Genomic DNA, 23,715 nt, shown 5'->3' with positions numbered 1-23,715 from the left:
TATATGCAGAATTCATCATGTGAAAGGCTGGGCTGGATGAATCCCAAACCGGAATTAAGATTGCCGGAAGAAATATCAACAACCTCAGATATGCAGATGACACAACCTTGATGGCAGAAAGTGGGGAGGAATTAAAGAACCTTTTAATGAGGGTGAAAGAGGAGAGCACAAAATATGGTCTGAAGCTCAACATCAAAAAAACTAAGATGATGGCCACTGGTCCCATCACCTCCTGGCAAATAGAAGGGGAAGAAATGGAGGCAGTGAGAGATTTTACTTTCTTGGGCTCCATGATCACTGCAGATGGTGACAGCAGTCACAAAATTAAAAGACGCCTGCTCCTTGGGAGAAAGGCGATGGCAAACCTAGACAGCATCTTAAAAAGCAGAGACATCACCTTGCCAACAAAGGTCCGTATAGTTAAAGCTATGGTTTTCCCAGTAGTGATGTATGGAAGTGAGAGCTGGACCATAAAGAAGGCTGATCCCCGAAGAATTGATGCTTTTGAATTATGGTGCTGAAGGAGACTCTTGAGAGTCCCATGGACTGCAAGAAGATCAAATGCACCCATTCTGAAGGAAATCAGCCCTGAGTGCTCACTGGAAGGACAGATCCTGAAGCTTAGGCTCCAAGACTTTGGCCACCTCATGAGAAGAGAAGACTCCCTGGAAAAGACCCTGGTGTTGGGAAAGATGAAGGGCACAAGGAGAAGGGGACAACAAGACGTAGATAGAAACATCATCTGTGCTTGCTGAATGCAAGCTTCATTTCCTGGTAATTTCAAGGGTTTTCAGATGGCACATAGAGTACATGTGCCTGCTACGTTCAAGGAACGTTCAAGGAACAAACAAAAGGGGTTGGGGCTCTGTGGGCTAGCCCTCCCTCCACCACACATGCCAATCTGATGAATGTGAGAAGGGGCTCTATGGGTATGTGGCCACCAGGCACGTCAGCATCAGAAGGAAGGACTAACTCACATGCCCCCCTTGCATGTTTCCTGCATGCAGAGGGATATATGAACTTTCCTTGTACAAATAACCATTTTATAAATCAGTATGGAGTGTATACAGTACTCTGTTGTATCACTGCAGCTATTATTTGTGCAGTTGTAGATTAGCCTTACACATCCTAATTTTCAATGCAAGTATGGATTGCATGCCAGGATTTGGCAGATAGCATGTTCATGTTCAATACATTTTGTGGTTGTGACTGGAAAGAAGAATCAAAAGGTGTCTGAAATTAAGCATGGGTCCCTCAGCCATCAAAGTGATTGTATATCGTCTTTTTTTAAAAATCCTCTTAACATATTCCCAGCATTGCTTGATAGTATCCTACTGCAACATGAAGATATTAAACTGTCAGTCAGTTCACTTTCCCAAAGCCAAACATTTCATTATCTTCCTACAAAAATCCAGAACTGTGCACTGAGTCAGTGACTCTCATTGTATTGAAGAAATAGACAATAGCTGAAGCCAGAGGGATTTTCCTTTGTACGAAGATAGGTGGTACATTGCAAAAAGCCTTTCCCTTCACAAAATCCAACAGAGGAGATTACAAAAGAAATCTAACGAACAGCCTTTCCACTAGAGTTATGCAACTGTAGCTAAACAGTAACATTTGCAACTCCAGAAAATGTCCAGCTGCTGCCACAACACAGAACTGTAACCCACATTCACCAATGGAGGCTGGCTCTGAAAAGTGCCCCCCTGAAACTGACAGGTTGTCAGTTATGGAGGAGAAAAGTTTGCTTCCATTAACTGCAGGCTGTGGGGTGGACTCTCTTTCACCTTTTGCAGGGAGGCAGTGACACTCTTGAGCAGACAGGTGTCTGGAGGCGGGTTTGGGATGGATGAGGGTGAATATGCTGAAGCCTAATCTAGGCAGAGGTGCTATGGGCAGGGAAACTGGCTGATCTGGATGAAGAGGTGTCACCAGCTCTGGAGGGAAATCCACTCCATCTGAAGGACCACATCTGCAGTTTGCGGGGGGAGGGGGTTACTTCTGGATTCAAGACCTGTGCAGGCAGCATGCAGGAGTGACTTTTGCCATCTTAGGCTGGCGTGTGGACACAGCTGCAGCCATGCACCCAGGCTAGCTGTGGGTGTAATGCACTTTACAACGGGCCAGCTTTAAAGACGATCCAGAAATCTCACGTGGTGCAAATTCATCCCTTCGTGTGCTTGTTGGGACCAGGTGATTAGAACATAGTATGCCTATTCTATGCCAGCTGCACTTCTCACCAGCGCATTTCTGGCCCCAGTTCAAAGTGCGAGTTTTAAGGCCTTGAATAGTTTGGGGCCAGGTACCCCAAAGGATCCACCAGCGCCCACATGAAATTGTTTGCGCTTTAAGAGGCCCTTTTAATTTGCCCACCTTTGGACTCTGTTAGACTGGCAAGCACTGGGGGCCCCCAGGTAGGAATGGGAAAGATCCCTGCCTGGAGAGCCACCTCCGTCAGTGCCAACAGTGCTCAGCTAGACAGATTGCTTGGCTGGCTCTGTACAAGGCAGCTTTGCTTCCCCAGGTATATTTGTAGGCGCCTTAAAAACATGTATCGAATCACATACCTGGACCCTTGTTTGAATGGGGGTATATGCAGGCTGGCCGCTGTCCAACCCAGCCTTAGGTGTGCTTAATAAGGCCACTGGAACTACTGTGATCCCAGCCAAATCCTGCCTTTTCTGTACACTGCTTTTCACAATTAGCCGGTGAGAAGAAAGGTAGACTTGGCAGGACCAGCTCAAGAGATTTCAGTTCAGGTGGAAACCCCAATGGAGACTCGCCTCCCACTGAGCGTCATCCACATGGGGCGCAGGCCAGGGGGCAAGGAATGGGGGCTCTTGCGCTCCTGCCACCCACTGCAATGGGGCTCCCGCAGGAAAAACCTCTGGGGAGGGGAGGCTTTTGCCCTACATGGGTCCGATCTGCCCCAAATCTGTCCCCCTCGCCTCTTGGACGGCGGGGTCGCGTTTCCCTCTGTCCAGCCCCACAGAGAAGGCTGTCCCTCCGCAGCCCCCTTCGTGGCTGGCAGAGGCAGAAGCCGTGGGGCAGAGGACTCGGCTCCCAGCACGCGGGGAATGGAGGCGCCGGGAAACTTAAGGCGCAGCCGGAAGGGGACCGCCGCTCTCTCCGGCGGAAGGACGAAGCCCCGAGCCCCGCGAGGGAGGGCAAGCCAAGGCGAGATGGGGCGCCTCTCGCCGCCCGGACCCCGCGCTCCCCGCCCGGCCGGCCCCCCGCGCCCCCCACTCACCGGCCGCGACGTCCGGGCGCGCCGCCCGCTGGCCCGCCAGGGCGCCCGCCACCACCAGCAGCAGCAGCGAGGCCAGGAGCCCCAGCTGGCCGGCCAGCCGCTCCCTTCTCCGCCGGCGAGCGGGGCTCTTGCTCGGCAGCAGCATCTCGGCCCGACCCGCAGCGCCGGCCCGGAGCGCCTGCCTGCCTGCCTGCCTGCCTGCCGGGAGAGACCGGCAGTGCCGCCTCGCCTGGGCGCCGCCTCCCCGCGCCGCTGCCGGGAGGAGAGCGCCAGGCGGCGGGGGCGAGGCGCTGCGCCCTGGGCAGGGCTCCTCCTCGGCGGCGGGGGCGAGCGCTCGGCGGCCCGGCAGCCCCAACCGAGAGACGGGGGTCGGGGGGGGGGCCTCGCCCGTCGCTCCGCCTCCTCGGCGTCTGGCAAGCGCGGCCTCCGCCGCAGCCTCGGGCGGAGAGCTGGGCGCGGGTCTCCTTCCCTCCCTGGAAGATGGAGCAGCAGCGCCGGGCAGAGCTTGGGGGACCCCAAGTGCCGGCAGGCCGGATTGCGTCCCCCGCGCGCCCTGGCTTGGCCCCGGCCCCGGGTGGAGGCGTCCCGGGGCGCCCCTTTCCCCTCGCAACCCGCTACACGCCTTGCTTGCTCGCCATTGGGGGGCGGCGGGCGGCTGAACGTGTGAACGCTCGGCCGACCAGTGTTCCCTTCGGGAAAGGGGAAGCGGGCAGGGGAGATCCAAGAATTCTGTCCGTGGTGTTAGGTCAGGGTTGGCTCGTTCACGCACCGTCTGATGCTGCTGTCATCAGCTGCACGTGTGAACCAGTCCGGAGAGAGCCCTGGTGACCCCCTCCCCGCTAGACAGGTGTGGTAAAGGTGGCAAAGCTGAGCCCTTAAAACATTTCATTTTATGAATTCTGCATTGGCCATTGGGGGGAAAACCCCGAGAGCGAGCGATTTTTTACAAGGTAAGATTTCCTTCACCCCAGATCAGAGCTGGTACAACTGGCACAAGCAGATCCAAGAGAGTGTCTGTTCTTTGAGGAATATTACATGAAACAGCAGGGGATGTTGGTGGGGATGTAAATGGCGGGGAGCACAGGCTCAGGGCAAAGATTTGCATACAATTTGCACCAACATGGCTGGAGGGTGGAAGTCTCACTAGCACTGCACCCAGGCAGTATTTATAAATATGTATTATTATTATTATTATTATTATTATTATTATTATTATTATTATTAGAATTTATATACCACCCTAGGTCTCCGGGCGATTCACAGAATAAAATCAAGATATAAAAATATTTTTAGCGCTCTATTAAAACAGAGCAGGAAGGGTCAAGAACAAAAGACCCAGGACCTGGGCAGCCCCTAACATTACCGGTGAAACAGGCAGGGGGTCTGAGTGGTATGGCTGGATTGCCTTGCAGTGGCAAAGAGGACGTGGGGTGTCAACTCTCACAGAGCTGACAGTTGCTCCTTAGCATCCTCCATGCTGCCCCAGGGGGTCCTGCAGCCACAGTCACACGGTGCAGCAGGTTCATGGAGCAATCTCATGGCTCGGACCAGCCTGTCTCCACAGGGAGGGCATGGGTTTTCCTCTTGGAAAAATAGGGTGGATAAGGAAGCCTCAGACACAAAGATGGAATACTGACACCTTGAAACTGGATTCTGATATGAATAAAACATCAGAAATTATCAATATGGATTTATTGACATCAGCAACTTGAGTTGATGGTGATGATTATTCTGATTCCCCACCCATCTGGCTGGGTTTCCCTAGTCACTCTGGGCAGCTTACAGAATATATAAAACATAATAAAGCATTAAACATTAAAGCTTCCCTAAACAGGGCTGCTTCCAGATGTCTTCTAAAAGTCAGATAGTTGTTTATTTCCTTGACATCTGATGGGAGGGCATTCCACAGGGCCCCCTGCCTGGTTCCCTAGGCCCTCCTGCAGGTATACTGGGCTGAGACTGTTTGGGGCTTTAAAGATCAGCACCAACACTTTGAATTGTGCTCAGAAACACACTGAGAAGGCAGCAAATCAAAGTTGTTGTTCCTTTTTCTTCAAAGTTTTTCTAAACACATTCCCCCAACGTGCTTCAAGCAGCATTTCTTCCTCAGGGATCCACCACAATTTAAAAAGACACCATAGTAAGCAGTGCTTGCCAACAGATGGTTAAAGCCTGTCTTTAAAATATTCAGCATAACATCTATATTCATAGAAGCTTTTTATAGCCCTCTTGCTATTTAAATATTAACCATCCAAGAGATTATATTCAGAACCCACTGTCAGTGGTACAAAGTCATCATCTAAGGCAGGGGTCAGCAACCTTTTTCAGCTGTGGGCTGGTCCACCGTCCCTCAGACCATGTGAGGGGCCGGACTATATTTTTTTGGAAAAAAATATGAATGAATTCCTATGCCCCACAAATAACCCAGAGATGCATTTTAAATAAAAGGACACATTCTCCTCATGTAAAAACACGCTGATTCCCGGACCATCTGCGGGCCGGATTGGGAAGGTGATTGAGCCACATCCAGCCCAGGGGCCTTAGTTTGCCTACCCCTGATCTAAGGAGTTGTTGTAAGTAGCCACATATTAGAAAAGATCTGATACACACAAACACTGCCATTCAAGACGGAAGAGAGCAATCATGTCCTCATATGACATTAGGGGAGAAGGCCTGGGAGGGGGGAAACACACATGCAGCAGAATCTGTGGTCTCTCATTTTTTTAATAATCGTTTTTATTAAATTTTCTAAATTATTTCACAACTCCAATCATATATATTGTTTTTTTGTTACACATCTTCTTGACTTCCCGTCCCTCCTTCCTGGATTGTTTTTTAATTCCTCCTTAATAGCTGCATTAAAACACATCTATGTTTATTTTCTAAGCCCCCAAAATCCATTCTCTACATTCTTCCATTGCTCACATGATTTCATATAAGAATGATAATTCAATAGGTTGTCCATCAATGGCCTCCATTCTTCTTTGAAAATATCATTTTGTCCTCTTATTTCAGCAGTCAGTTTCACCATTTCTGCATAGTCCATCAGTTTTATAAACCATTCATCCGTAGTTGGGAGTCTCTTTGACTTCATCTTTCCATTTTTGTGCATATAAAGTTCTAGCTGCAGTTGCTGCATACATAAAACAGTTTTCAGCTTTGGGGGATTTACCGTCCCTATTATTCCAAACAAAAAGGCTTCAGTTTTTTTAGAATGGTCAAATTAAACATCTTTTTCAATTCATTGTATATCATGTCCCCAAAACCTTTAACCTTGCCACAAGTCCACCATATATGATAAAATGACCCCTCAGACCACTTACACTTCCAACAAGTACTTGATGCTGTTTTATACATTAAATACTACCTATACATCATTTCCATATAATTTTCTTTCACAGTGTAGCACATAGTGAATTTCAAATCCACTCTCCATAGTTTCTCCCATGCAGTCATAATATTATATCCTAAATCTTTATTCCAATATGTCATCACTGACTTCACCAGTTCATCTTTTGTTTCCCATTCTAATAACAATTTACAGTGGTACTTCAGGTTAAGTACTTAATTCGTTCCGGAGGTCCGTTCTTAACCTGAAACTGTGCTTAACCTGAGATACCATATTAGCTAATGCAAATTAGATGGTGCCCCTGTGGACTCAACCCCACATGGCAAACTCCACTGAACAGCCTGTATCTCTTTATAAAATCTAATAACATTTATTCCAAAAAAAGGACGTTCCCATTCCACTCAACTCCAACACAGTCATTGATACAACAGTTAGAGGGGCTGTATGTAGATCAGGGATGCGGGTGGCGCTGTGGGTAAAAGCCTCAGCGCCTAGGGCTTGCCGATCGAAAGGTCGGCGGTTCGAATCCCCGCGGCGGGGTGCGCTCCCGCTGCTCGGTCCCAGCGCCTGCCAACCTAGCAGTTCGAAAGCACTCCCGGGTGCAAGTAGATAAATAGGGACCGCTTACTGGCGGAAGGTGAACGGCGTTTCCATGTGCGGCTCTGGCTCACCAGATGAAGCTTTGTCACGCTGGCCACGTGACCCGGAAGTGTCTCTGGACAGCGCTGGCCCCCGGCCTCTAGAGTGAGATGGGCGCACAACCCTAGAGTCTGTCAAGACTGGCCCGTACGGGCAGGGGTACCTTTACCTTTACCTATGTAGATCTATAGCAAAGTGGAATGTCTCCCATTGTGCATGCAGCATGTGCAGATGCAGAATGCAGCCCCACACCAGGAAATGCCCCCCCCCATACTGCTGAGTCCATCAGGATCAATGGCTTGGCTGCTGCAGGGGAAATCCACCCTGCATGACATACTCCTTCCACTGGCAACCCATGTGACCAGCCCTCCCTCCCATCTCCGCCCAGCCTTGCCCGTGAGTGTTCCAGCACACCTGACAGCCCATCCCTTTCCTCAGACTGTCTCATACACCCTTGCAGCAGCAACCATCCTGGTTGTGTGCTCTGAGAGGCCTGTCCCCCCACAGTTCAGAGAATCTGAGCAAGCCAGCCACAGAAGGACTGCTGCTCTTGCACCCATCAAGCACCTCACACACACCCACACACACCCACACACACACACCCTCAGCAATAATAATAATAATAATAATGCCCTGTCCATCTGGCTGGGTTTCTGTCAGGCTACAGGGAATCTGATCCCTCTCCCTCACGGCAGGCTGCCAGTAATAGATAGACAAGAAGTTCTTACCAATGTATTTTATTCCATGTTCACAGAAAGCAGCTTAGAAACGTTGCCTCCCATGTTAATGGTGTTGCTCAGAGTAATCTCCTCCCTGCTTCCCTTTGCAGTCATCAACAGCACTACCCCCTTTATGGTGGCTGCTTAAGGCCATTTGCCTCTTAGCTCTCTGCTCTCCCACTTTCACTGCTCGCCAGGTTCTGGGAGAAGGAGGGTCTGGAATGCTTTCCAGTGATCCAGTGTCAGCCAGCTGCTCCAGCTCTGCTCCTTCCCCTCCTCTTCTCCCATTATCTCCCAACTTTTTTGTCTCTTCTGTCTCAGAGTCGTGACCTTCTGCAAACCACTGTTGTAGATCTATATTGTCTCCCTCTTCTCTGGAAGTTTCAGGAGGAGAGAGGGCAGTCTCCATCATTCCTCCTCAGTCCAGTCCCTGACAGCTTCCCATGCAGCATTGCATCATGAAGCCAACTGAAGCCAGACTGTATTATGATGGGGGCAAAGGATCCCATCTCCCAATCTCCAGCAACAAAGGAACAACTCGAGGCAATGGTAGCATCCAGGATGGAGGAGATTCTGAAACATATGTGGGGGTGCCAGCTGGTCAGCCCAGCAGGGCTTCTGCCCCTTTGTGTGGAGCTGCTTGACAGCAGCATCCCAGGTGTCTCATCTACCCAATAATCATCTTCCATGGAGCATGCAAGCGTGCAGAAACCTGTGTAGGGGAGGCAGTTATTTGTTTTATTGTTCCTTATCTAGGCAATATATGGTCTGCTCTTCATTAAAACTACCCCTGAGAGGGGTGCAATATGCAAAAATAATGCATAATACCTCTATCAGTCACATAAAAGAAGCAGTTTAAATCAACAGATCCTGTGAGAGCAGCTACCCACCTCCACAGCCACCTTAATCAAAAGCTTAGACAAATGTTTTTAACTGACGTTTGAAACCTATCAGGGTTTGTGCTAGTTGAATCTTCTGAGAATGTCACATTTCCCATATCAAACCCTCCATTAAGAGGGTGTCCCTACTGGACCTTAATGTTTGGACAGGCATTCTAGGGAGCCAGCAATCCCTCAAGGATCTGGGCCCTTAGAAGTAGTGTAGCGTGGGGGGCCATGGCCCTGGATACAAATTTATGAGGGGGCGCAACCAGGCACCTTCATGACAGGCTCCCACATCAAGGCCAGAGCCGCAGGGAGGCAAGACTTGCCCAGCCTGGGCCTTTGGGGCTGAGCTGGTGGTGCCTTCTTCTCGTGGCCAGTGAAGGGAGGCAGGCCAAGAGGGGGAGGGTGCTGCTGCCACCACCCACCAAGGAGGGAGGGAGGGAGGATGAGGAAGGTGGGAAAGCACTGCTGGAGCCACAGGAGTTGGCCAGACAGTCTCGCTGCAAGGACAGGAGGGTGAAGGGGCGCAGTGGTGCTCCTGCTTCTCGTTCCTCTGCCTTATCTCTGCTCCCAAGTTGGGGCTGGTTTGCAAAGAGAGACTCCCTTGCATAGATGCTGGCCAGCGAAGGGACTGACCACTGCCCAGTCCACCAGGAGGGTGCAACACTTGCGCCGTCCCAAGCGCCAGCGTGTCCTATAGCTTCCTGCTGAAATCCTGCAGCTTTTCATTCTGCAAGTGTTCTTCGGGGTGAGGGCTCCACCTTTGTTGTGTGAAACGGCAACTGTGCAGCTCCAGATGGCAATAATGTGGCAAAAATGCAACCATTAAGAAGTGTAATGGTGCGTGGTCCAGTATAAATACTCTGTGGTGTGGAGGGTGTGGGAGGGCACTGGGTGCTGAGTTACACCATATTTTACATTCTGTTATGGTGGTGTGGGCAGGGCGGCTATCGATGCAGGGCTGGCCATTTATATCTCCCCCTCCCACTTAAGTCTACAGGGAGGGATTTTCTTGCACCAGATCTAGGGCTGATGTAAAGTTGCGCCACTGATGGAGCCATGTCTGCAATTTGGAGGAATGTAGGTTAGGGCATCAGTGCACTCCTGCTTTGTTCCAACCCCATCCTGCCCTTGACCCTACCTGCTTTTGGCCATTGTGCTGGAGTGCTCTTCCAGCATAGCTGCCACTGGTATTGTGCAGCTTCTGCCAAACCCTTCACCGGGCAGATCCTGAGTATAGGATATTGCTGTTTGTTTCATTAACTAATCTTCTTGATATATCCTCACTTTCATTGTTTCTGATCATTTTCATAGTATGAACTTGGTTTTCACAGTTCGGTTCTGTCTTGGCTTTTTCCTCTTATCTTTCTAAGTATACATCATGTTTCTGTTAATAGTTCTTTAATCAGTTTGTCAGGGTTCCACAAGGCTCAGTTTCATATTTTGTGCTTTTTATCCTTTATCTTTGTCCTTTCAAACCTCTTGTGCATTTTTTGGCATTAATTATCTTCTCTCTGCAAGCAATATTCAGTTCTTTTCTACTTTTTTTGAGCAGGCTGCAATCCTATACTAACCACCTGGGAGTAAACCTCATTGCACTCAGTTCAGCTCCCTCCAGACAACCTGTTTATAAAGCATTCACCTGATTTGCTTTCTCAAAGTATTTATTGAGCATTCATTCATCCAATTCCCCCCCCCCATATATGACAATGAGCATTCATCCTGCATTCATTCCTTTTTATTGTTCCCATGTCTTTCCCATTACAGTAATCATTTATTCTTCCCACACTTTTCCGTGCACTTCTCCATCACTTTCTAAACTGCAAAAAGTCTGGTTGTTTTTTAAGTCACATTTATTGTGCTAGAGCATCAGAGCCCTTTAATACACTTTAACTTGTCAACCGCCTGCAAAAGGGATTGAGGGGTACAGGTTGAGGGGTACAACCTGCCCTAACGCTATTCAAGGCTGCAACAACCATACACAGCCCAACAAGACAACGACCAGAATCCACCAACAGCATACAAATCAATATGGCTAACCTGATTCAAACACACACACACACACACACCCCACTCGCACACAAAAACAAAGTTCACCACAGCCAATCACAAACAAGCAACCGCACCCTAGACCAACCACAATTTCTCTCACCACCAAAGGAACACAAGCTAATAGCAAAGAGAACCTGCACAAACGATGCTGAGACAAAACCCCACACATACATTAAGCAAAATAGAAACATCGCCTCCTGACCCCACCCCCACCCACCAGGGCCCCTTCCACCTCTTCTCCCCTTTTCTTCCTAATGTAACCCTAATGTCTCAACAAATGAAACTGAGCTATGGAAACCGTAATTGAAAAAAGAGACAGCCATAGCCCCTTTGTTCAGACCACACCCAGAGTGCAGTGTCCAGTTCTGGGTGCCACCATTTAAGAACGATATTGACAACCTGGAACGCATATAGAGGAGGGCAACCAAGATGGTCAAGGACCTGGAAACCAAGCCTTGCAAGGAACAGCTGAAAGAGCTGTGCATGTTTAGTCTGGGAAATAGGAGACTGAGAGGAGATATATGGCCACCTTCAAATATCCAAAAGACCGTCCCATGGAGGATGGAGCAAGCTTGCTTTCTCCTGCTCCAGAGGGCAGGACCCAAATCAATGGCTTCACGTTAAAAGAAAGCAGATTCCAACTAAACACCAGGAAGAACTTTCTGGCAGTTAGAGCTGTTCAACAGTGGAATGGACTCCCTTGGGAGGTGGTGGGCTCTCCTTCCTTGGAGGTTTTTAAGCAGAAGTTGGATGGCCATCTGTTATGTATGGACTAGTTGAGATTCCTGCATTGCAGGGGGTTGGACTAGATGACCCTAGGGGTTCCTTCCAACTCTGCAATTCTTTGATTCTATGAAAAATAGTGACAGTCTGGAGGTGCTCCAGGACTTCCACTTCTAGTTAAAACTTATGAATAATTGCTCTGCACTTCTTTCAAAGAGAGGATTTTATTCTTTTATCATTCAGACTCTTCCTTTCCTTTTCCTTTTGTTTATTTTTCTTGGGGCTAGAGAGCTTGGTGTTATTTTTGATCATATCAGATGTCACCTTTACTTACTTTTTCAGTGATCAAATATTGCTAAAAAATAAAAATAAAAAAATCCCCTTGCTATTGATTCTGCTTATATTTTAGTTCCTCCCTAATTTTGTCCTGAAAGGATTACTGTAATCTCTGTAGAGTATAATCCTATACATGTTAACATAGACGTAAATTCAGTGGGACTTGCTCCCAGGTAAATGTGCCTTGGATTACAGTCTTAGTCAGTCTCCCCTATTTCCAGCTTAAGTTTCTTGTTTTTGCTTTGAACTGTACCACTCACCTGATTGTCTTCTGCACGCAGATGTGGCGATGTTTCTGCATGTTTCAAAACAAATTCACTCCACTGGTTACTTTTCCTATGTAAGAATCAGTGACTTACCTTCAAATGTATTCATTCTCTTTAGCTTTTACTAGTATTTGAGCTCTGACCTCTCTACATTTCTCCTCCTTGGTTTCTGTGTTTTTCAGGCTCTTTGTACCTTGACAATTTCATGAAATGAGCAAATCTAAGGGCAGAGCACAGTACAATAACCTGTCAATTTAAAACAACCATGATTCATTTATATTTCTGAGTTGAGGTGCATACAATTGCATCATAAAACATATTGTTCTTGGTCTTTTCCAGTTTTTAGTCTATTTTATTTTTGGTTTTTACAATTCTATCTCAGTTAGATTGTGCAGAACTTGTCATTTTATGTGTTGAAAATACGGTCATCTTCTACCCCCCCTTCTTTCTCCAACCTCTCTCTCACCACATCCTTCTCCTCTCACAGTGCTCATGATAACAGTGTCTCACACCAAATTTAACAGACCTGTAGACAGGACTCTATGAAGTGAAAAGAGAGACTCTATATGTACTGAAAATATTTCAATAAAAACAATTTTAAAAAAGAAAATAATCTCTTCTTTTTAAGCACATGAATAGTAACAATTATAGTAATATTTTAATTAATTCATTTTGAAATGTTATGTATCCCACTGTTTGATTGAATAATTCTCAAGAAGGCATACAGTAGATTGCAGTAAAAGGAAATAGGTGGATATTGTTGTTTTCCAGGATCTCTTAACAATTTAGGCATAAACTAATCCATGTTCAGTGATCCTGAACATGCTCTCTTGCTTAAGCGTATAATAAATGCCTTACAAGGAACAAAACCCACCTTGGACATGTTCTTTTTTTAAAAAAAATAAAATAAAATCCAGCAACCAGCAAGCATCTGGGAGTCTCCTGCAAATTGGGCAGTGGCATACTGGTGGACACCTGTGTATCTTTGGCCCAATCCTGTTATACACCATCAGTACAGGCTGCTTTACAGAGTAATGCAATGCAACAAAAGACAGAACTGACTCAATAAGCTTTTAATCCACATTTCAATTTAGGGAGGAGGAGGGGGAAGAGGAATTAAACAAGAATGGGGCCAGGAGATACTGGGGATGAATGCAAGCACTTTTCATTTAAATGAATCCCAAAGTGGCTTACAAACAATAAATAACAATAACATGATGAACATACATCACAAATATAGCATAAAATGTATCTTCAATCTATAAAACACTGTTAACAAAGCAACAACTAAAAAATAAGCTAAGAATCACAATTAAAGCAAAAGTCATATTATATGATTAACAAATCGATACACCATTTATAATATATAAAACAATATTAACAGCGTCAACAAAACAGAAACCAAAAGGTAAACTAAGCACATTCACATGCAAATATTTGTTTTAGTCATGAGGAGCTAAGTACTGTGTAGGCTCCTTGGGGCAGTGCCTCTGCCTGTTCCACGCTAAGGGCTTGGGCTGTGCAGACTAATTTCTAGGTTACTGGTGTAGAGGAACCTGCTTTTTGGCGTTGAAAAGACTTTGTGACCTCCTGGTCTATAATCCTTTGAGTCACGTAAAGCATCATTATATAGCTTTTAGAGCCTGTAGTGCTTGTACCATTTCAGGTGTGGCTGCCTAGGATTGTGGAGGTGGCTATGCAGTGCTTTTTTGTAGAGGCAATTGTTACAGAGTTTGAGGTCCTGCCACTCCTCAAATCATCCATATGAAATGAGTTGTTCAGGGCATCCTCTCCTAATTTGTGCGTGGTCATGAACTTCTGCTGTGGAGATCTGGGTTCAACTTCCATCTTAGCCACAAAGTAAAGATGCAAATGACTAAAGGTGATTAAAGGCAATTCTCCACTAAGTAAACCATTACAGTATACTGAAAGTGGACAGTATATTTCAGTCATCTGTATTGTCCAGCCAAAAAGAATTTGACTTCTCCTCTGTGTCCCCAGAATTCTGATCAGGTGTAGAAGCCTCTGCTTGGCAGGATGATACCAACCCATCTACATGACTGAACTATGCCAGGGTGAGCCATCGGTATCATCCTGTAAACGATACGAGGAGATATATTGACAAACTGGAATGTGTGCAAAGGAGGGCAACCAAGATGATCAAGGGTCTGGAAACCAAGTCTTATGAGGGATGGTTGAGGGAGTTGGGTATGTTTAGCCTCGTAGAGGAACCTGAGAGGAGATGATAGCCATCTTCAAATATCTAAAGGGCTGGAGGATGGAGCAAACTTGTTTTCTCCTGCTTTGGAGGCCAGGACCAAAACCAATGTTTTCACGTTACAAGAAAGGAGATTCAGACTCCACCAGAAAGAACTTTCTGGTGGTAACAGCTGTTCCAGAGGAACTGACTCCCTTGGAAGGTTGTGGACTCTCCTTCCTTGGAGGTTTTTAAGCAGAAGTTGGATGGTCCTCTGTCATGTATGATCTATTTGAGATTCCTTCATTGCAGGGCATTGGACTAGATGATCGTTGGGAGTACCTTCAAACTCTACAATTCTATGACATTTCCCCCTCCCTCCAAAAAAGTGCATAAAGTCAACAGAGTTCTCGGTATTCCAAAATAAATGTTCCTGACTTCTCATTTCTTGTGGAAATGAAACCAAGTTACATTTGCAAAGCTCTGTACATTTAGCCAACTCAATTGCTCCAATATTTGAAAAAATGCACACTAAACAAAACAAACAAACATTAGAAACCACAACCAAATGGAAATGTGAGATTATGCCTGTGTTTGGCAACTTGCTGGAATGGGATAGGAAATTTGCAGTGTGCTGCTCTACATTTATAATTAGATTGCATAGAATTGACATCGTTTCATCTAATAGGTTCTTAGGAAAGTGTGTTTTGGATGGAATGGATTCTAACTCATGAAAAGTCCTGCTTTCCTAATGGAATGCAGAAAGTGTGCATGGATCTTGAGGCTGGGACATCACTAACTGCTCTGCCATTCACATCAGAATTCATGACACAGGGCCCACACTTACAGGAAAGCACATAAGATGCTTCAGAGTCAGCTGCCAGGACAGGGTTAGATAATGTGAGGGGTTAATGTCTATGACAATTATGTAAGCATTCAAAGCCAACCTAGAGATGGCAGAGGCAGTTTGTTGCTTATTTATCTATCAGCATCATTCATGTCTCAAGTGGAGATGAGAAGGTCTAACTTTCACATGAAAAGGGAGGTGTGGGTGAGAGGAACCCTCACCTCACTATGAGGATTATACAGCAGGCTTTAACTCGTTGCCCATTAGACCATGAGGAGTGCAGTCACACAGTCAATGCAGCATTACTCTACCTGCCCTGCACCTGATCATGTGTGGGGCAGGTGGGCATGGTATCAGGCAAATGACCTCACCAGCCAAATTGGGACGCATACTGTACCCACCCCTGCTATAACCCATCCCCTCATCTCCCCAGGTTTCCTCACATCGCTGTTGGAGTTGGGCTGGGAGAAAACAGCCTGAGGCAGCAGAGTGGAGGAGGGAAAGTTGAGCACCTAGGCAGAGTTTTGCTCCCTTCACTACATCAGAATACAGATTGAGGGGGATCATAATTTTGAATGCTGCCGCATGGAAAAAAACTAGCTCTTACATGCAGTTAAGTAGCATGGCAGGGAGAAGGTTATGCTACACCTTTCCCACCCCCATACGGAAGGGCTGGGGGCCTATGCCTCTCCAGATGCTGTTGGACTTCCAATTCTCATCAGACCAAGTCAGAGATGGAGAGAGTTTCTCATCCTGTCCTTATGTGTCACGGGGGCTTCCCAGCCAAAGAAATGCACATGGCACATGGTTAACTCATAATTGTCAAAAGCAGACACTTACAGTAGTTTCTATGGCTCCAAATACCCACACACAGGAGTCTAGAATCTGTGTAGCTGTTCCCAGGTCTGCTCTCTAGGAAGCAGTTGCAGTAACAGGAGGACACTCCCCCTCCCCCAGTTTATGTACCTTCCCCTGATGGGCTGCACACACACAGCCAGAGACTGTGCCTGTGTGGAAGCTATCTCTTCAATACCCTCCGCAGGAGCGAGCCAACAGCAAATCACACCATGCACATTGGCGTTAACTCTTTATTAGCAAGAACACAATCGGCACAGACTTGGCAAAGTGTCAGGCCCAATGAGCACAGCAACTAATTCCCGCTAGGTCTTGTCCCAGGGATCCCCTCCTACTCACAGCCGTCTAAGTCCCCTCCTCTCCAGGGCCTTTTCCAAGCAATCAGAGACTGCGCCTCTATGAAGCCAACCTCTCCGCCACCCTTTTTATGCTTCTTCTGGTTCTGGGAGATAAGTGCAGAGTGGAGCTTGTCACAGCAGGAGAGGGAGACACCTGTGACTCATCTCTGCCTCTTGGTCTTCCTCCTCCCCTGCATCAGCTTCTGCCTCTGATTCCGGACATCTCTCTGCCATAGACTCCCCGGCTCCCTGTTACCTCTTCAGCTTCTGACACCTCCTCTTCCAAGTTTTCTCCCTCTGACCACCCATCATTGTGCCACCACCAGTCCCTGGGCTCTGAACCTTCTTCCCTTGGTGATTCCCCAGCTGGTTTCTCCCACCATTCCTCTGCGTCCAACCAGTCCATAACATAGTGGTGCAGGAGAGGGTGGGGGAGCACCCAGCCCTTCATTTGCCTGACCTGCCTCTTCCAGCCCTTCTTCCAACCCATCCTGCCCTCCATCCTCCAGCTCTGAAGCCTCCCCTGCCTCCAACACTTGCCTTCTGGCCAGTACAGGTCCCACAAATCACTGGCCCACTCTCACGAGTCCCCCTTCCCCCAGTGCACACTGCTCAGTGTCCTGCCAGTCCCTGTCATTATGGGAAGAAAAGCAGCTTATGCAGGGCAATTTTGAGTGGGCAAATTGTTTACAGGGTAATCACACACACACACACAGCTTTGATCTAATTGGCAGCTCCCTTCAGCTCCCTTCCATATTAAAAATACACAACGGGCACAGACCCACACAAACAACATCTGTGAGTATTTCCCACAGACTGCCTTGTTTGCCCTAGTGATATGTCAGGTTTTCAGTTCTCTATTTTTCTTCTGAAAATCATCTACAACTGCTAGTTCTGTGGCAGACACTCCCCCCACCCCAACAGACAGACACATGATTTAGTATTTGGCACGGCATGTAATTTAATTAGCTTACATGCATGAGTTTGTTGACAAAGCACTGGAGAGTCAACCTAGCCAGGCTTTCTCTTAAAGGGGCATTTCCTGCTATAGGAGTAATTGGCACAGCAAATATGGAAATGGATCCCAAGGGGTTGCAAATTTCACACAAAACGCTAAAGGGCAGAAGAGGAGGAAAGAAATGTGGGGGATATCTCTTCTGAGAGAAGAAACAAAAAAGGGCAATAGCAACTGTCCTGCCAATTAGTTAGGTTTGTCACTCACCTACTTTACGCCTCCTGGGACCTTGAACTGGTTCACAATGCACAACTATTGTCATTGCCAGATGGCTCCCTCTCTAGGCCTTGCATTTCACTGGAGATAACTGAGGAGGGACATCACTTCAGGACTGAAGGTTTGGAGGGCACTTCCCAACTGTGAATGGGCCCTCACTGATCAAAGAAGAGCATTAATGAGAGCAGCCCACAAGAGGTCAAGGCCATGCTTTTCCGTTGGGTCTGTTCAAACTACCAGCACTGAATCATCTAGGGGTCACTTGCATAGAGTGAATCAGCCCACTAAGTCAGGAAGACCTTGCGGAAGACTGGCAAGAAATGATAGTGGAACGGGGTTCTAACCTAGAATGTGCTAGGAACAGAGTGTGTATAGACACAGAAGAGCTCCAGTCCTGGAAATTTTAAAAGTAAAAAGGGCATGTTTAGGTGAGGAGGGTAGAACCCTCCCCCTGTCGCCTCCACACAGACCTTCTCTCCAGGTATAGAATCATAGAATCATAGAATCATAGAATCATAGAGTTGGAAGAGACCACAAGGGCCATCGAGTCCAACCCCCTGCCAAGCAGGAAACACCATCAGAGCACTCCTGACATATGGTTGTCAAGCCTCTTGACAACCGTATCTTTTCTTCCAGACAAGGTCGCAATACTGGAAGTGACCCTGGTTGACAGAAAAGCACTTCAGAAGAGGGGCTGTGGGGGATTAAGTCCCAGATGGGAGAAGAGTTCAGGCCCCCCTGCCCATGGGCCCCTGGGGCAAGTCTGTCAATTGTTTCCCTTAATGGGTTTTAGGCACAAAGAGGAAAGAGTTGTCTTTGGAGAGTGAAGGCAGTGGAAGCAAATTGGCAGCAGAGGGAACTAGGAACGTGTGTGTGTGTGTGTGTGTGTGTGTGTGTGTGTGTGTGTGTATTTCCATTTACAAACCAGCCTTTTACATATTGAGCATATGAACTGAGAAGGCTGGTGAGCAGCAGAGACATTGAGGGAAGCATGCAGTAGAGTGTGCCAGAGTTGGGATCAAAACAGCCCACCAACAAATAATTGTTTGATGACTGTCCACTTAATTCCAAACCTGCATTGATGGAAGTTCTATTACCACTTTGTTTGGGAAGAGTTTAGACTGTTTCATTCACCCTACGCTGAATAGTCCGCCACGAGGCTCCCTGGCCTCTTGATACAAGTCTGCCTTTCCCACACACTGTCTTCTGCTTCTCAGGCCCCCACAGAGCTGTCTAATTAGGTTTCTCCACAGAGCAAGATGTGACAGTTCCCTTTCCCCTTAAGTTAGATTCCCAGAGAAATGTACCAGTCCACAACATGGCAAGCCCGTCAGAGTGCCACCACAGGAGGGGGACCCCTGTGCGCTGAACCACATCTCAAGAGCCCAGCTGCCCAACAGGGAGCACCAGGCATCCTTGTGTCAATTTCTCTTGTGCCCCTTTGCTTCTGCGTGGGCTGCTGAGAGGAAACAGTGATGGGAAATGGCAGACAGTGACAGCAGCAAGAAACCACCATGGCATGTGAGAGACTACTGTCCACAGGAGAGAGGAAAGTTTTATTGGCTAAGGGACAATTATTTCCACACTACACTTTCATACTTCGTTTCTTTCATACTTTCATTTCTTCCTCATCAAGAATTAAATCTGTGGTTTTTCATGACCTCCGAATGTGTGTTTTGACAACCTTCAGCTTCGCAGTGTGTGCCTTCAGAGCAAAAGGAATATGGGAGTGGCCATTCCTATGGCATTAACAAACGTATGGTCTAGTATGAGAATGGATCTAACGGTGCAGGAAATAGATAGTAGAAGTCTGCCCCAGCCTGACAGATGAGGAAGGAAGAGGGACCATTCCACCACTGGTAAGAGAGAGGATTGCAAAAATTGGCTTATTGTGAACCTTGGGGAGGGAGAGGTGTGTTTTTGCCTTTATTATCTTCATATGGCACATGTCATACTACTGCTTAGTAACTGCTCAGAGCATATGATGCCCGTTTCTTAGGGAGGGGAATGTTCCACTCATCTCATTAATGGGCAAGCCAGTTGTGAAGAAGAAAGGTCGGGTAAATAAAGCCTGCTTGCAGCTTCTGGTCCCTTTTGATCCACAATTACCCTCGCTGTTTTATCAACAAGCTGCCAAATCTTGAGGCGCTGCTGCTAAATGCCAGGCTGATACAAGGGTAAAACAACTCTAATACGGGATTATTGTTTGTTTGACTTTGCAAACCCCATCTGGGATGAGAGTTCCTGCCTCAGGCTTATATCTAGAGTGCATGACACAAAGGAAGAAGGGATTGGGAGGGAGGAGGAAAAAACAAACATGCACTGGTTTTTAGCTAAATATGATCAGCTGGAATGGAAACAGTTTGAGGAAAGGAGGATCAAAGAATTGCTGTTGTCTCAACAGAACTGGTGGAGTAGCTTTGCCTCCCACCTCTCGCTTTGCTGTAAGCCAATGGAATGGCTGCTGCCAGGTGACAGCTGAAGTGGGGAGGAGCCAACCCGGCTTGCATCATCAATAATTTGGTGGATGAGCTGGGGATGGGGACTCAGTCTGTCCCAGTTCTGTAATCCTAGATTATTGGTGCAGCACCAATACAGACTTAATGGCTTAATGGCTAGTTCAGTTTCCTTCTCCACAGCCCTGGTCTTGTGTTCTTGCACCTAGCTTTGAGTCCAGGGGACAAGATGTGGACTCTGCAGATGTACCAACTATGCTGCTGCCTGCCCAACTATCACCCTGCCTGAGCTGGTGGAGATGTTAAGGAGTCCCCATGGGCTGTTGGTTCTGAAAGACCAACACCCATGTTGAGGGAAGCTCAGCAGAAGCCACTTAGAACATCATGGGCACCATGGCAACCACAGGACTATGCCAGCATATGATCAGCCTAAAATAAATTGCATGTCACACTTTGGACCTGGCATTTTCTGCTGGACAATTGCATGAAGACCTGTGGGTGCTGAGATTTAGAGTTGTAGCAACCTTACCTTAAAGTAGAGGAACCAGTTAAGCTTGTACTGAAGACTCATGGATCTAAATGGTGTTCAGATTTCATGGAAGGAGTTTTCTGCTGGCATGGCTGGCATCTGTCAGTGTGTCACAGGTTCACCCACTTGGTGTTTCTAGTCTTTCTAAAATTTCAGCTTGGATTGAGGAAGGAAATGACCAGAATTGACAGTGTTTTCTTCTGTAAAGAAATTGTCCTTTTGCTCGCTCACAGGGCATTGCAAATCATGTAAGGGTGTGCTTTTCCTTTCTAATTTTGGGGTCTCTTGTTTGTGATTATCAGACCAGACCTTTTGGGGTTGGTTTTCCTTTTTGGGCTTTTCCTGATCCTCTTCTACCATTGGCTTATCACATTGGGCATCAATGGTACCCTATTTTCAAAGAATCTTAGTATTGCTATCCTTTCCTTTAAGAACAGATGTCTTGATATGTGGATAAGTTTGGCCAAATTTTGATCTTGAAAGGTGATCATTGCTCATACCAAATAACCATCATAATGTAAGTACTCTATAGAAACAATATCATTTGGCTTTACTACTCCTGGCAACGTATCATTCAGGATGTTCAGGAAATGCATTATGCAATCTATCTGTGAGAAGAAGCCCTTCGGTTTTGGGTAGTTGACAAACACAAATTTTTGAGGGATTAGTATCAAGTTCCAAGCTTTTTTCTGGATTGCAACTTGCCAGTCCTGTAGTATGTCACCCACTGTCAGGAATGAGGAAGATGAGTGGAAAATGATGTTCTGCCCCAGAAACGGCAGCTTCAAATATCTGGTCATGCCCTTTGGACTTCAGTCAGGGACAGCAACGTTCCAAGCCTTCATCAACTATGTCCTCAGTGGTCTAATGCCGTGTTTCCCAACCTTGGGCCTCCAGCTGTTTTTGGACTACAACTCCCATCATCCCTAGCTAGCAAGACCAGTGGTCAGGGATGATGGGGATTGTAGTTCAAAAACAGCTGGAGGCCCAAGGTTGGGAAACACTAGTCTAATGGATAGGTTCATGGTGGTGCACCTCGATGGTGTGCTGATTTATTCAGAGGACCCAGAGCAACACATCCAGCATGTGACAGAGGTGCTGCAGTGATAGAGAGAACACCAGCTTTATGCTAAGTTGGAAAAGTGCCAATTCCACATCTCAACTGTAGATTTCCTGGGTTACAGACTCATGCCTGAGGGGGTGTACATAGACCCCACTAAGGTGCAGAGTGTGGTTTCATGGCAGGAACCCAAAAGAAAGAACGACCTTCAGATATTATTGGGGTTCACAAACTACTACCGCAAGATCGTGCCAGCCTATTCGAGGCTTGCTACACCTCTCACAGATTGTTTGAGGGGCAAGAAGTCCTTCCAGTGGACGGCAGAGGCGCAACAGGCACTTGAGCAGGTCAAAACCATGTTCTCTTCGGAGGTGTACCTAGCACACGCAGACCCTTAGCGGCCGCTGATCATGGAAACGGATGCTTCTGACAGGTGTGATGTTGTTGCAGGCAGACCCAGATGGCAACCTCTGTCCGTGCGCCTTCCACTCTAGGAAGCTGACTCCTACTCTAGTTCTGCTGACTTCAAGCAGAACTAACTACACCATTTGGAAGAACAAGGAAGCCTTTGAAGTGCAGAGACACTTCCTGGAAGGGGCCCACCACCAGGTAGAGGTGTGCACTGACCATTGTAATCTAGAGTATTGGCAGACGACAAGGCATTTGAATTGGAGACAGATTCGCTGGGCACAGTCCTTTGCCAGGTTTGATTTCAGAGTCCAGGATGCGACAGGCAGTCAGAATCAGGGGACGGATGCCCTTTCTAGGAGGATGAACCAGTCTCAGTATATAGGCATATCTTGAAGCTGACACAACTACAGTTGGCTGCAGGATCAGTGGGGGATGACGCAGACTTCCAATGGCAAACTCGAGAGGATGCCTTCGCCAGAGGCAAGTTAACAATGTTGCAAGGAGACAACAACGGGGCAGAGGGCTTCTCTGAGAAAGAGGGACTACTGTACAAAGGAGAAGCTCTTTACGCTCTAGCGGGTGACCTTAGAGCCAAGGTCATGATAACCCTACAGTGGATCACATCAGACAGCACAAGACCTTATACCAGGTGACACGGCAGTTTTGGTGGCCAAGAGTATGAGAAGAGGTGAAAGTGCTAACTAGGCTTTGGGAAGAAGGGAGGACTCTAGGACCCTGTCAGAGCCCTCACACCTTCCCAAAGCCCAGCATGTTACTTAGCCAGGCTTGGGAAGGCAGCACCAAAGCTGGAGGGTGGGGTGTCAAATTTTGGGCTTGCTCCTCACATCCCATGCAGGAAGGCAGTGTGTGGCCCATAGCTTCTGTGTCAAAGTAGTCGCAAGGCCCACTTGGTATGAAAAGTTGAGCCATCCTGCTCTAGAGGCTCCAGCAAATGGCAGCAATAATAAAGCAACTGGAACTAATTGTCCTGCCAGGGAATCCTAGAGGTTCTTCAGCTGTATCCTCAAGATTTCCTTCATCTTGTTTCCTTCATTCTTGGGGTTTCTCTCTTTTTGTGTACATGATGAGATATATATATTAATGCCTTATATTGCAAGAAACAAGTGATTCAGCAACAGCTATCTTTGAGCCGCAGGCCCTTTCACCTTCTGTGTCAGCGAAAATTAACTCCCCAAACGGAAATCTTCTTTTCCACAATGGATGCCTGACATGACCCAAGTATTTTGGTGGCTTGTTTTCCTATCACAAGGGTGGGAAGCCTTCTTGGCTCTGTGGCTCAGATTGTTATCTCCCCCAGCCTTTGCAGGCCAAGTTTGGCAGGGAAATCTTTCCAGGCTTCTGTCTTAGACATGGGCTAAAGACTCTGGAGAGGGTATACAACCAGCTCATTAGAAAATATCTCAATGTTTTAATGTTAAATATTAATATTAGATAACTGCAACATCAAAATTACTCCTCAGACCACACTGAATGCTATTTTAAGCAAAACACTGACATTAAACTCTGATGAATGCTTGTGTTTTACAAGACAGCAGCATGAAATCTACCTTAC

At 47.1% G+C, this 23,715-nt stretch overlaps 1 protein-coding gene across 4 annotated transcripts in view; it reads right to left on the bottom strand.

The window, feature by feature from the left end:
- Positions 1 to 3,627, bottom strand: part of SLC24A3 (solute carrier family 24 member 3) — a 165,328-nt gene extending 161,701 nt beyond the window's left edge. The window contains exon 1 of one of the 4 annotated variants that reach the window (XM_077933542.1): positions 3,251 to 3,627. In XM_077933542.1, the coding sequence (XP_077789668.1) occupies positions 3,251 to 3,395 (145 nt within the window). In that variant the 5' untranslated portion in view covers positions 3,396 to 3,627. The remainder of the gene's footprint in view (positions 1 to 3,250) is intronic. The other 3 variants (XM_077933543.1, XM_077933541.1, XM_028738341.2) reach the window with 3 other exon arrangements.
- Between the last annotated feature and the right edge of the window lie 20,088 nt (positions 3,628 to 23,715).

This window comes from Podarcis muralis, chromosome 8, assembly GCF_964188315.1.
Source record: "Podarcis muralis chromosome 8, rPodMur119.hap1.1, whole genome shotgun sequence".
Taxonomy (NCBI): domain Eukaryota; kingdom Metazoa; phylum Chordata; class Lepidosauria; order Squamata; family Lacertidae; genus Podarcis; species Podarcis muralis.
This window is presented reverse-complemented; position numbering and strand designations above follow the sequence as displayed.